The 13,104-nt window shown below is 31.0% G+C and overlaps 2 protein-coding genes across 2 annotated transcripts in view; both read right to left on the bottom strand.

Moving 5' to 3' along the window:
- LOC108770769 (probable multidrug resistance-associated protein lethal(2)03659) overlaps positions 1-13,104 on the bottom strand; it is a 34,438-nt gene that overhangs the window by 16,108 nt on the left and 5,226 nt on the right. The window lies entirely within an intron of this gene.
- Positions 4,500-5,817, bottom strand: LOC108770771 (juvenile hormone acid O-methyltransferase). The gene is made up of 5 exons (XM_018522479.1): positions 5,634-5,817; positions 5,394-5,565; positions 5,117-5,252; positions 4,890-5,037; positions 4,500-4,698 (listed from the first exon to the last, which is right to left on the bottom strand). Exons 1-5 carry the CDS (start codon positions 5,815-5,817, stop codon positions 4,502-4,504), a joined length of 837 nt encoding a protein of 278 aa, XP_018377981.1. The 3' UTR covers positions 4,500-4,501.

Below are 13,104 nucleotides of genomic sequence, written 5' to 3'. Positions count from 1 at the left end.
TGTATCTGTCAGTAGATAAGATACTAGTCTTTACAACTTCTATTTGTTCTTCTCGGTTTGTAATAAAAACCAGTGGTTTATCTATTTACAAGCGGCACTAAAAGTTTGTTCTCTTTTATTTTTTCCTCTTTTTTATGTTGAAATTATCATTTAAAAAATTCACAAAGAAACAAAATCCCCCGAATTGTTAAATAATACATGATAAAAATATAAAGGCGCGAGCACTGAAAAAATATTCAAAAGCGAGCATAAAATCATTTTAAAAAATTCTGGCTTTATATTTAATTGTTATATTACTTGACATCTCTCATATCTAGTCTTTCTATTAATTACCGTCTTAATCCATAGTAATCATTAAGATTGCCTTAATAATCATAATTCAATAATTACTATAATTTCAGCTTGCTAACAAAGAAATATAAATTTTCCAAAAAATTGAATTAAAATTTCTTCGTTAAATGAGAATTTTCCCAATAAATTAAATGGCTTCATTATAATGATCATAGATTTGCAAGCAAAGATAAAAAAAATTTCTTCGAAGAAATTTATTTGAATGCGTCTCTTCCCGAACGTTTACGAATTCTATATGTATTTTGTCAACACAGATGTACATACAAAGTTTATTTTTAATTACATACGTCATCTAAATATGTAGAGGAAGGTCATCAATACCGACATACCACTTTGTTTTTAGACAATATTTCTTAAATAAAAGGTAAAAATTCACAACTTCAAAAACATAAATACAAAGTAAAAAGTGTCTTCTATCAGATAGTATAAGCAATTTTTATAATACTGTTTGCAATTTTGCAATAATTAAGTTTTTCGTAAGTTATGCAAAAATGAGCGTCTGACAAAATAGACTCCAAAACTGACATAGTAGGCAATAATGCCAACATTCCTATTCTATAAATAAAGATATATCCTATTCTGTAAAGAAAACTAATTTGTGAAATTATAAACATTTAAAATGACATAATATTATCAATAATACTATTATTTTAATTACATAATTTGCAAAAGAACACCATAAGAATTTTCTTCTCAGATTCATAGAATTGGTTTTTAGCTGATTTGGTATAGAAATAAGCCACAAACATATGAATTATGAGTTTGTACTTCTTTAATTAGCTAAACAGATCATGATTTTATTAGTATTAATAAAGTGCAATAGTTAGTTTCTGAGAAATAAAGGTGTGTCACTTTAGGAGACCTATGTCAGTATCGGCTTTCCTCTACATATATTCATAAGAAATCAAAGCATATCCATGGAAAATTTAATCTATACACTAGACAGAAATTTTTGACGGGGAATCATTAATAGTGTTTTGATCTGCTCTCGAGCGATAATGGGTGCATCCAGAAGCGACGACCGCTCACTGAGCGCTCACTAAGCAAAAAAGGGATTAATCTATTATTAATATGTTTATTTATTATAATTCGTAACGTAGGAAAACTTTATCTACTATAGATAATCTTTAATATCATATTTCTTACTTATTTCATTCCCTATAAAATGCATTTTTTTTTATTTCAATATCTTACTCTTTAACTATATTACGAAGAATTTAAAGTATAGAGTTTTTTAAATTAGCAAAATTTTCCACTTATAATGATAAAGTCATATACAATTTCTAATTTGTGGTTAGCGGTATACATACACAGATCATACAAGTTTTGTCTGAAACATTTTTCTTTAGAAATGTGTTTTTTTTATATTCGAGGTGAATAATTAAAATGAGCCATCATGTGCGTGTATATACGTCATGTGGGTTATAAACGGAAAAATGTCAACGATCTGTCTGAAAGAGGTCGGCAGTGTTCTACATCAGAAAGAAACGATAAAGTAATCATTGTTACGTGCCGCGACACATTTGCCACAACGCGTTTCTACATAAAACATAAAAGTTTTCTATTGTTAATTTATTTTCGAGCGATTTCAGTTTGTTTAGACAGTCTTGATATCAAGCTTAATCCTGTCATTTATTTTATCAAATTTCACTACTCGTTTATGATCTCTTTTTTATTTAAGACTTTTCCGAACTTGCGAGTCCTACAAATATTGTAAGGATCATACCCTTCTTCTTCTTCTTTTTTTCCCCTCTAGGCCATACAGACTTGGGCAAGTCATAGGGCCTTGAATTTCTGGAGATACAAAGATATTAGAGTATCTCCTGCAGGGAGAACACAGGTCTCACTTCTTTTTCACAATGTGGATCATACTTCTCGATGGGTGGCACCCAGTTGGACACGGCTCAATTGGACACGAGCCACTCACAGCGCTTGAGACTACAAAGCTCCTAAGCACCGGTCGCTGTGATTGGTGGTGTCCAATCGAGTCGTGGTCAATCGGGATCACCCCCTTCTCGATCATACTCAAACAGATCCTTGAGTCATACGTACATACAGGCAGAGCTGGGCACATTTCAAATATATATAGGTACATGTCCGGTTACTGGGATCAGTTTACCTTAATGGACATTAGTATAAATATTTTCGGGCGATAGTAATTCGCTAATTGCAATGTCATTCCAAAATAATAGGCAATTTCGTAGAATTATCGCATTCATTATTTATCAATCATATCGTTTATCCAATAAACTGATATTTAAAAGAGATCAAAGGGCATGAGTCAACAGATTCGTGTTGATTCATATATGACAAGTATAACACGCGTTAAAGACTCGCAATCCTCATATACATGAAAGCCCATTATAGTAATTCAATTGGAAAATTAATTAGATTAATTACTCGACACTTTACTTCTAATTAATCTTGATAACTTTTAATTTATCATTCATCATTTTAATTAACTTCACAATTTTTCAAAATAAAACCTAAATAAATTGATAATCATAAAATCCTAAAAACAAAGATTACAAAGAATCTCCACAACAAATAGAAATAAATAAACTAAAAATAGTTAAGAAATAAATTATCTTCGAATTACCACGATAAAGTTGTTAACAAATAATAATTTGCGAATAATAAATTACGAATTGTGAACAGCTCAACAGTTCAACATCAGATTTGCATCAAGAAACACGCAATAAATTTCGTGGATAATTATATAGCATTCAAGTCTAAACGTGACAAATTCTGTGATAACCGATAAGAGATTCGTACACATTCGCCGGTTGATAAGCGCTTCAAACAAATTTAACGATCAAACAGAAGATTTCATGTGTGTACAAAAATTTAAATGCATGTATATGAAACGCGTGTAATATGACAAAGGATTCTATTCTAAGCGTGCAAACATTGCGAAATGTAAAACCATGTAATACCACGAAATAATCATTTATAATACCATTTATGATGCGAGAACAGACTTAACATAATTAACTTAATAAACGAAACATAAAACATCTTTACCCATTTTCTAAATAAATGATAAAAAAACTTACTACAATAATATTGTATTACATAATAAAATATAATACAAAATATAAATAGAAATGGAAGTAAAATGCTTTAATAACTTCGTAAATAATATTTAAAAATATAAGCTAAAACTATAGCTACCATAGTTTCAACAATTCGCTTCGAAAGAAAAAATCGATTCTATCAATCGCCGTACACAACTGTGCTAAATATGCAGACGTGAGAACTCTATGGGAGCAAAGCCGTGCACTATTCGGCAATATTTCGAAATATGTGTCTAAAGACGTATCGTAACAAAAGAAAAGTAGCAAAAATTATGCAAAAGTGAACTTCTCATTGATACAACTAATAATCGAGACATGTGCTTCACCTGCATCCTCACGTCCAACACACTCAACATAAAAATAAATAAATTTTCACAGGTTTCAATCAGCAATTGAAATACCAAAATTAAATATTAAACTATTAACATTTATTAACCTTTCTCCTTAAAAGTCAATACAATAATAAAAATAAAAACAAGTTGATCAAAACAAGTTGACCAAGTATAAACGCAGTTCACTGAAAGAAAAGATTGGCTACTACAGCAAATTAGATGGTAAAATATGGCATAGCATTTTTAATTGGATGCAGCAGCCAATTTTTGGTTGTACCAGCCAATTTTTGTATATCAGCAAAAATATAGGATTTTAATAGGCTATAAATGCAAAATTGATTCCAACCAATTAAAAATGCTATGCCATATTCAGCCAATCTTTTCTTTCAGTGTAGGAGAAATATCAATAAAAAACGTGGTTCTCCTTCAGTCATATCAGAACACAACGAGCCTTCCCAGGAGAGCGATGTCTGAGGTAATATATGTATATTAAAAAGCAGAACATTGATCTCAATAAGCAAGGCATTATAGAACATCTACCTAACACGTATCTCCCAGTTCTGGATCTCTTTTCCCCCTTGATTATTATTGTTCTCCTACTACGTTTATACTTGGATGCATATAATATCCAGCGTTCTGGCTTACATAAGCCCTCTTATTTTTAAGATTTTTTATATACTTAATTTTTATATTAAATTACAAATATTTGTAAATGTAATATAAAATGTAATATGCTGTTAATTATTGCGCATCTTTTTGTGCATAAGCAACCAATAATTTGTGTATATCTAATATTGGTGCTTTCTTACCATCATGTTTATTATCGCCGTACAATTTACATTTATAATTCTTGTATTCACGTCGAAATTCAACTATGAATTCTTCTTTTCGTTCAGGCGGCATCGCGTCCAAAAAGCTACAAATGGACATAATCGAAGCTATCGAAAAATTAACATAAAAATGTATTAATACGTTATTGTTAATAATAGACTGTAATAAATATTATTATAAAATATTGTAGAGTAATAAATTAAAATAAATAAAATGTGTAAATAAAAAATTTACAAAAAATTGTAATATGATCTTACAAGATGTGTAAAATTTTTACACATTACTCAAGTAAACTAACATAGAAAAGTATCCGCATTTATCTCGGAAAAATCTATCTCCCGAAGACTGCAATGTTGAATGTTAAAGCCGACACTTTCAAGTAAACCTTTTAGATCTTCATTAGGTAGGATTGAATTATAAAACGGTGATATATATTTATATGGATTCTGTGAAAAAGTAATAATTAATATTTTAACTAAAAAATTGCGAACAAATACAAATAAATATTGACCAGTAAATATTGACCTGTAAGTAAGGCGCAAAACGGGAATCTTGCGCAATATTCTTAAGCACTTCGTATACCGTATCATGAGATGCTGGAAAGAGTACGAGGATAGTTCCACCAGATTGAAGCATGCGGTACATATTCTCAAATACTTTTCTGTTATGTAACGAAAAGGAATATTATTAATTTGTATATATAATATAAATTATGTTTTATATATATACATATATAATTCTTTTTCTATAAAATTATAATTTTAAAAGAGATAAATTTATACCTATTTAAAAACTTTTTTACCTGATATCATTGCACCAATGCAAAGTATGAAATGAAAATATATGATTGAACTTAGAAATAAATTTTTCCGGCAAGTTTTTAGTTTGAATGTCCAACACTTCGAATTTGAGACGTGTATCGTGATAGTACGTTTTCGTCGCATATTCAATCATGACCACGCTAATATCCACACCTACAAGATCATTGAATTAAAGAATAATTTTTACACCGCATTACGTCGTAAAATTTGTTACTTTTTACCAATCATTACAGCATTTGAGTCAAGAGATGGTAAAAGCATATTATTTGTTATGTCTCCGGGACCACAACCGACATCCATACATGTCCCAGATATACTTTTTAAGTCTTTGGCAAACTCTTTTATTGCTATTGATACGCCGCGTTTTTGTATTTCGTTAAAAGAAGCGTGCTCTGCTGGATTCATATTTAACTGTCTGTACTATTATACATTGCGCTATTATTAATATGAATGATATGAGTTATATAAATAGTTACTACACTCTGATTAAAGTAAGGATTTATCATTTTTATTAAATAAATAACATTGGAACAAAAAATTTGACCTTTTTTTGGCTACACGAGTGTGAATAATTACTTCTGATGTATTTTTTTTTCGTTGAACGCGAATCCGTTGGCAAAAGTTAACTATTACGTCAAAATTTTGTAAAAAATGGCGCAAAGATCACAATTTTTGCTCCTTTGATATTATTTTTCTCAAAATTGTGACGTAGGAACCAACATTTGCCAACGGATTCATATTCAACACATAAAAATACGTCGGAAATAAATATTCACACTCGTGTTGCAAAATAGCGTTCCTTAGTTTAATTATATCTGATAAATCTCTAAATTGTATGTCTAATAGAAATAAAGACTAATAACTATTTTCATTAATATTATACTTTTACATTATCACAAAGATTCGTTTTAAATACCTGTAATCAATTCTGCAATTATCTTCTATTAATTAAATTTGCTTTTAACACGGAACAAATCAAAAGATTTTTCTGCAAAAATACGTGCGTAATTGACCAACAGTCTGTCACTCAGTATTATATATCCATGCAGCATGGCAAGTCATGGGGGTATTCCCTCTCTCTGATATAGAAGCTCACGTGATTAAATAATATGCGATACATAAATAAAAAATCTGTTCTTTCTAGCTGAAGTACTGCGTATATTTATGTTTTCTTTTTTTTAAAGAGAAAAAGAGGAAAAAGAAATCGCGTAAAAAGTTCAGCTGCAAAAATAAACTAGTAGTATTTCTTAATAAGATAGTGTTTCTTAATAAGTGCAATCATGTCTATTTTCTCAAGGTTTCTTGATTTTTCTATTTTCTTTAACTTAATCGTGAGATATCTTAGTAGAGAGGTATTTACAAGCCATCCTCGATAAGTAATCTTTATTTAAACTGGTCCAGTTCCACAAATAGTAAATAAGATAATATAGTAAAATAAGGCTTTACCAATAAAACAATTCAATATTAAAGAGCATAAGAAGCCAACGCAGGATATTTTATGCGAAATTATTATAAATTTGTTTATGACAATATGCTAATTTAATTACAAACGTTCCGTCAACTTAATCTTGTCATCTTGAGTGTAACATTCAAATATACATTTAAAAAATTAACGATAATATAAATAAGTATAAATTTTACATTACTCCTAAATTAGTCAGAATTAATTAATCGCCGCTGATCGCATTATTTTAGTGTGAAAATTAACAATATTTTCTTCTACTTTCGTTGAATACTTGCGAAATCACTCCTAAATACGTCTTCTAAATAAAATAAGTTTCAATCTCGATTGAATTTACTCTTTATCTTTTTTTAATTTCTTGAAGAAATTTAACTCGCGGTAATATAAACAGTTGTTTTAGAAGAGGAAGAAAGAGGAGAAGATGTAATACATTAAACTGCTGTTGATACTATTGTGATCCGCATAGAAATTTCCCAAAATTTTCCCAAATACATCTTAGATTTTGATTAGAATGCCCAAATAAGTGAATCGCACCACGATACCAATTAGCAAATCTATTTTTATCCCAAATTTGGGTTTTCTATTTAGAATCGAAATAGAAACTATACAGAAATTCGCATTTCCATTTTTTCATGAAAATTGTGTCATTCTTATATGGAAATAGAATGGAAAATCCACATTTTATTGTCTAGCATATCGGTCCGAACAATTTACTTGTCCGCACCGCGGTTTCGCGTAAACGTCAATTAATTAATGTCACAGTACAAGATTAGTTATAGTTATAGATTAGAACTTTGAAAATGACCCGAAGGTGGTTGAAATGTTAGTTTTAAGTAAACATATTTTTATCATGTTTTTACTTTTATGTTTAATGTCAACTGTGTCAAGTATATATTAAAATTTGTTTGTTTTGATTCGTAGCTCTTCTTATTTTAATTTCTTTTATTTAAATCTTTTGAGCCATTCTTTATTATGTATTAGTTATAGTCACAATTGTTTATTGAACGTCTTACAAGTTTGCGTATAATAATAATAATGGTGATTCACGAGATGTATTACAGCGATGAACAATATATAACGAGCTCTGTCCAGTTTAGCGCATATTACACTTGCGTTCCGTCAATTCTGAGAAGCAATATCTGGGGCATGCACCCCGATTAGCGGCAACGCCTTGGGGCTGTAACCCTGAGCCGCGTCGTGGCAACGCCTTGAGGCAGACTCCTAAGCTCTTTTAAGCCGGTTCTACATTACAAAGCTTGCATTTTGAAATCAATGCTTCATATTGGCTGTCGCAACAAACTTGCGATCAATTTGCAACTAATGTATACATAGAACCGGCTTTAGGGCAACGCCTAATACCAGTGTCATACTATGCATTAGAGATTGAGGATTGCAAATTACGAATTAGAATTCAACTAATCAGGTAGTTTTAATTTTAATCCGTTTCATTCTAATTAACTGAATTCTAATCTTCCATTCGCAATCCTCAGTCTCCAATGCATAGTATGACATAAGGAAAGTCGCCTTGAACCACTGAGGACCACGCACAACGTATTTGGCTGTCACCTATATTGCGTATACTCTCGCAGACACGGATATCGAAATGCGTACAAGATTTATGCGAAAATAATGACGAATAAACTGGAAAGGGAAGTAGAACGAAAAGGAATAATTCCGGAGACACAAACAGGTTTCAAAAGAGGAAGGTCGACGACATTTTTGTGCTATCCCATATTATACAAAAGGAAGGAAGAAGAGAGACGGAGGAGTTGGGAAAATTTACATGATGTTTGCGGACTTAAAGGTAGCCTTTGACAAGGTGGACAGCAATAAGTTTAGGAAATTATGAGGAGGAAGGAGATAAGTAAGATACTTAACACATGTACAGCCACTAAAATTGCAATTTGAGCAATTAATGTTAATTTTTAAAATTTTTACTTTTATTTTGTTAATCTTATACACTTAAGATAAAAATCGTAGTATTTCTAATTATTGATACGGTTACTATTTAGTCAAAAGAAAATGCTTATCTTCCAGTGTATATAGCAATTGCACACGAGCCAATTGCGCACAAGCCAATCACAGCGCTAGAAAAAAAAATAAAAAAATTCCCTAGGCAGAAGTCGCTGTGACTTACAGATAATTGCTACGGTGTGCAAGTGAACCACTCCCATCTTTCACGTTATCCAATTATTGTTACGGTTAATATACATCTTTTAATAATAATGTCAAGCAAAATTTTTTTGGTAATTAAAATAATCATAATAACAATAAATAAAAGTCAAATATCAATTTCAATTGGTTTAATTTCTTTAGACATCAATTTAATCGTTGGTAAGATGAGATCCTTACGAAATTTTAATTTATATTAAAACTTAAATTATATTAATCCTCTCCCGTCATGTGCTTAATTTATTTTCATAATTTGTAATTTGTTTGCAATTTATTCACCACTAAAGAAGACTACATCAAGTCAAAATGTATCGTGAGATTATACATATAATTAATAAATAATTAATATTATCGATCACCTAATTTTGCTCGTTTTAAATATTTATTTATTAATTGTTATTGTTCTTTGACTTGTGCACATATACGAGCTATAACGAAATTGATCTTTATACTAAAATAATTATAATATTGTAATAGAAAATACTGTATGCTTTCTTATATTTTTTAATATATTTTTCGAGCTGTATCAAAAATATAGATTCACTACTATCACAAGTTCGGAAAATAGACTCACTAATCGATTCAAAATCGTTCCAATCACACTTTTCCACTCATTCCCTTAATTCCCCATCACGTTGCTCGTTTCATAAAAGTCAATTAAGATTAATTCATTGTCGTCGCAGCGATAATCGATAAGAAACGTGGCGTAAATTGATCATGTTATATTAACGCGATCTTTGTCTCCTTCATTGCGTTAATGAAAGACACGATATTGTTGATTTATTCAACACGACTTCCACCGCTTTTTAATGAAAAGTACGATTAATTTCGTAAATTGATCCAGAAAAAACAAGCGTCAATATTATAAATATAACTTGATAACGGAAAATTATCACTGAAAGCAACGACCTAAAGTAAATTTTCTTTCGTGAAAAATTGTACTTAAAATAACGCCGCTTAAATATCGTAATTATTATAAAATAATGAAAAAGTAGTAAAATAGCATTTAGGTCGAGCACCTCTAATTCACGCATAGCTCAGAGCGCTCGTTACTGCTCATTACGCTCATTACATAAATTGCTATATTTTAAAAACTATTTGAATGCAATTTTTCCAAAGAAAATAGTTGCTCTTCATGGTACAGAGAATCGCAGTATATATTCTATACAAATTCTGGAATATCTTATACATATATCTAGTATATTTAAATAAACAAACATAATTATTAATAGTAACAGAACGAACCGATAAGTTCGGCTTCTTCAATTTTTAAAATTTATCGCCGTCTTTTTATCCACTGATAATGCCAATTAGTTTCGTGGACTTTGCCGTTTACTTCTTCATTAGGGCGGGGAGTGCGCTGATACTTAAATATATACATTAAATATTATTGAGATCCGATAATCTCGATCTGACACAACTCGTCGGCTCGTGTAGAGGAGGCATGTCAGTGTCTCGCCCACAGTTGCCAGGTCCCGAGCACTGCACGGCTGGAGCCCGAAGGTCCGTGCGCTGGAGATTTCATGTTTCGATTGGAGGTCGGTCTATCGTTTAAAAAAAAAAGAGGCGCCAAAGAAATTGACCAACCCCTGGTAGCAAGCTGACGTCAAAATGACGTCATTTGACGGCAAAAAGACGTCATTTGACGTCATAACGACGTCAAAATGACGTAGCTTGCTACCTGGGACATAACGTGTCAACACTATCAGACTTATATTTTTAAGATATTTTTTTTAGAACATTTGCGTATAGCGCAAGTTACATATAGTTCGCTAACAAAAAAATGACATTATTCGTGTAACATAACAAATTGCCAGCATAATCACAATTAATATTGCACCATACAGCGCGTTAATCGTTATATAAAGCCGCGTATACTCCTAGCGAACGAACACCGAACGAACAGCGAATGCGAACGTTCATTGGTTGCGTTCAGCAAATGTATATACGTCAAAGCGAATGAGGATCGAACATTCGATTCGCGTTCGACTCGGTTCCCTCGTGAAGCGGCACATCAAAGACAATTCGTGCGCGGTTCGTGCGCGGTTCGTGCGCGGTGTAGACGTGCAAATCACGTGTTCGCTATTTGGCTGTTCGCCTGAATCACCATAACCTTTTCTGTGCTTTTCCGTACTAATATTCTGTATCATAAAGTTGAAAACTTTAAATAAAGATTATCGTATTGGCCTTTTCGAAAAAGATTGCATAAATACTATGGAGTGGACTGAAGAAGAGATTATAAAACTGATAATTTCTTATAAAGAACGTGAACTATTGTGGAATCCTAAACATATATTGTATCACAATAAATTAAAAAAATGTACTACTTGGGAAATTTATCTCTGTGTATATATTTACAGCACAAATTTAAATGTAATTATGTGATTTACAAAATATCAGTTATAAAAAAAAAACATTAATTGTCACAAAACTCACAAGTAATAAGGTTATAGCGAACAATGACCCGAACACCGAATCAAGATCGAATGGGTGTTCGACCCGTGTTCGATGCAATCGAGAAAAATATACGAACGAACTACGAACATGAACGCGAATGTCCGAATGTTCGCGTTCGCTGTTCGTTCGGTATTCGTTCGCTAGGTGTATACGCGGCTTTAGACTGTTTAAATGGAAAAAAAAACCATATTACTTTATACGATAACGATGAAACATGACATATTATTTCCTCACTATTTCTTTCTATTGAAATAATTTTTTTGATTTTCTTTGCATATTTTAGTAACTCTCTTTGTTCAGGTTCTTTCAAGAAATTATAAAACTTCTTACAATCCAAATTATAATTTTCTTTAACGTACACTTCTGCTTTTATTGATCCGACATGCAAACGATTACGTTCGTCAGTCCATAGATTATTTACTATTGAAAAAATTCCTTCTACGTAACTATTGTTCACTGGTATTGCAAGGACATTTTATAATATTTTCGGTAACTCAGTAAAGAAGTGGCAATCATTGTTTAAAAATATTTTTTTCCATTTTTCATCCGATGTATTGTTAGGATCAACAGAAGGTATCAAATTCTTTGTAATACACACTTCTTCATATAATTTATCTCCATTGACAGTTAAATTAAGATGGGCTGCAATTTTCAAAATATTTTCATAATCAAAGTTATTATTTTTTAAATCAAGAGCTCTCATTTCTTTGTAAATTGTTGCATCATAATCATACTATTTTTCAAGATAATTCATTGCTCTTTTATATACCGATAAAGCTTCGTTAATAAATATTTCTTTATTTGGCATGCATTTAAATACAGAATTTGCTGTACTTCCAAAAAATGTATCCTTTATCCTAACTTCTAATTTCATTCTTAGCGATCTCATTATTTCATCTAATTTAATACAAGTTAAATGCTTCTTTTCAATAGCAAGTAATGATTTTGTCATTACTTGAAATCCATAAAATGATGAACAAAATACTAGTTAGTGAAAAACTGGAACTTTTTCCCGTCGACTGGAGATTGGTGCCGAAAACTGAAGACTCCAGTCGAAATTTAGACACCTGGCAATGGGGTGGTCTCGCCCCATATTTGAGCCGTTTATTTTGAAAGTGGCCTAAGTCCTTTTTTCAATGTTTTGTTGTTGACCTTTGTAGTAGCGTGTACAACTTGAAGTTAGCTGTCATAAACATTTTTTTTTTTAATGGACTTAGGTCACTTTCAAAATAAACGGCTCATTTAGCGCTGAGACACCGCAGTGTCTCCAAATAATTCGCGATTGTGATTTAGGCATAGGTACTCTGCAGAAAATCTTCCTAAATAATATTCCTAATAGAATATTCCTAAAACATTCAAAATATTCAAAACAGAATTTCGAACTATTTTAGGAATATTCTATAAATATTCTCAATAAAAATATTGGTACGAATATTAAAAAAAGAATATTGTCCAACATTAAGTATCCATAAAATAATATGTGCGCTGAAAGAAATGTTTAATACATATAATAATTTATTTTGTTGATGTCACTAACAAAAACTTTCTTACTTTTTTATCAAAAAATTGTGTCGTTCTAATCAAATCTGTGGTTTTAATCA

Source organism: Trachymyrmex cornetzi, unplaced genomic scaffold, assembly GCF_001594075.2.
Source record: "Trachymyrmex cornetzi isolate Tcor2-1 unplaced genomic scaffold, Tcor1.1 scaffold133, whole genome shotgun sequence".
Lineage (NCBI taxonomy): Eukaryota > Metazoa > Arthropoda > Insecta > Hymenoptera > Formicidae > Trachymyrmex > Trachymyrmex cornetzi.
Note: the sequence above shows the minus strand (reverse complement) of the source record. Positions and strands in the feature narration are given on the sequence as shown.

Excerpts from the sequence above, each read along its gene's own strand:
- LOC108770771 (XM_018522479.1), bottom strand. The coding sequence starts at position 5,817 with ATGAATCCAGCAGAGCACGCTTCTTTTAACGAAATACAAAAACGCGGC. Across the intron at positions 5,566-5,633 it reads CTCAAATGCTGTAATGATTG|GTGTGGATATTAGCGTGGTC; the intron begins GTAAAAAGTAAC and ends ATGATCTTGTAG. Across the intron at positions 5,253-5,393 it reads CATTGGTGCAATGATATCAG|AAAAGTATTTGAGAATATGT; the intron begins GTAAAAAAGTTT and ends GTTACATAACAG.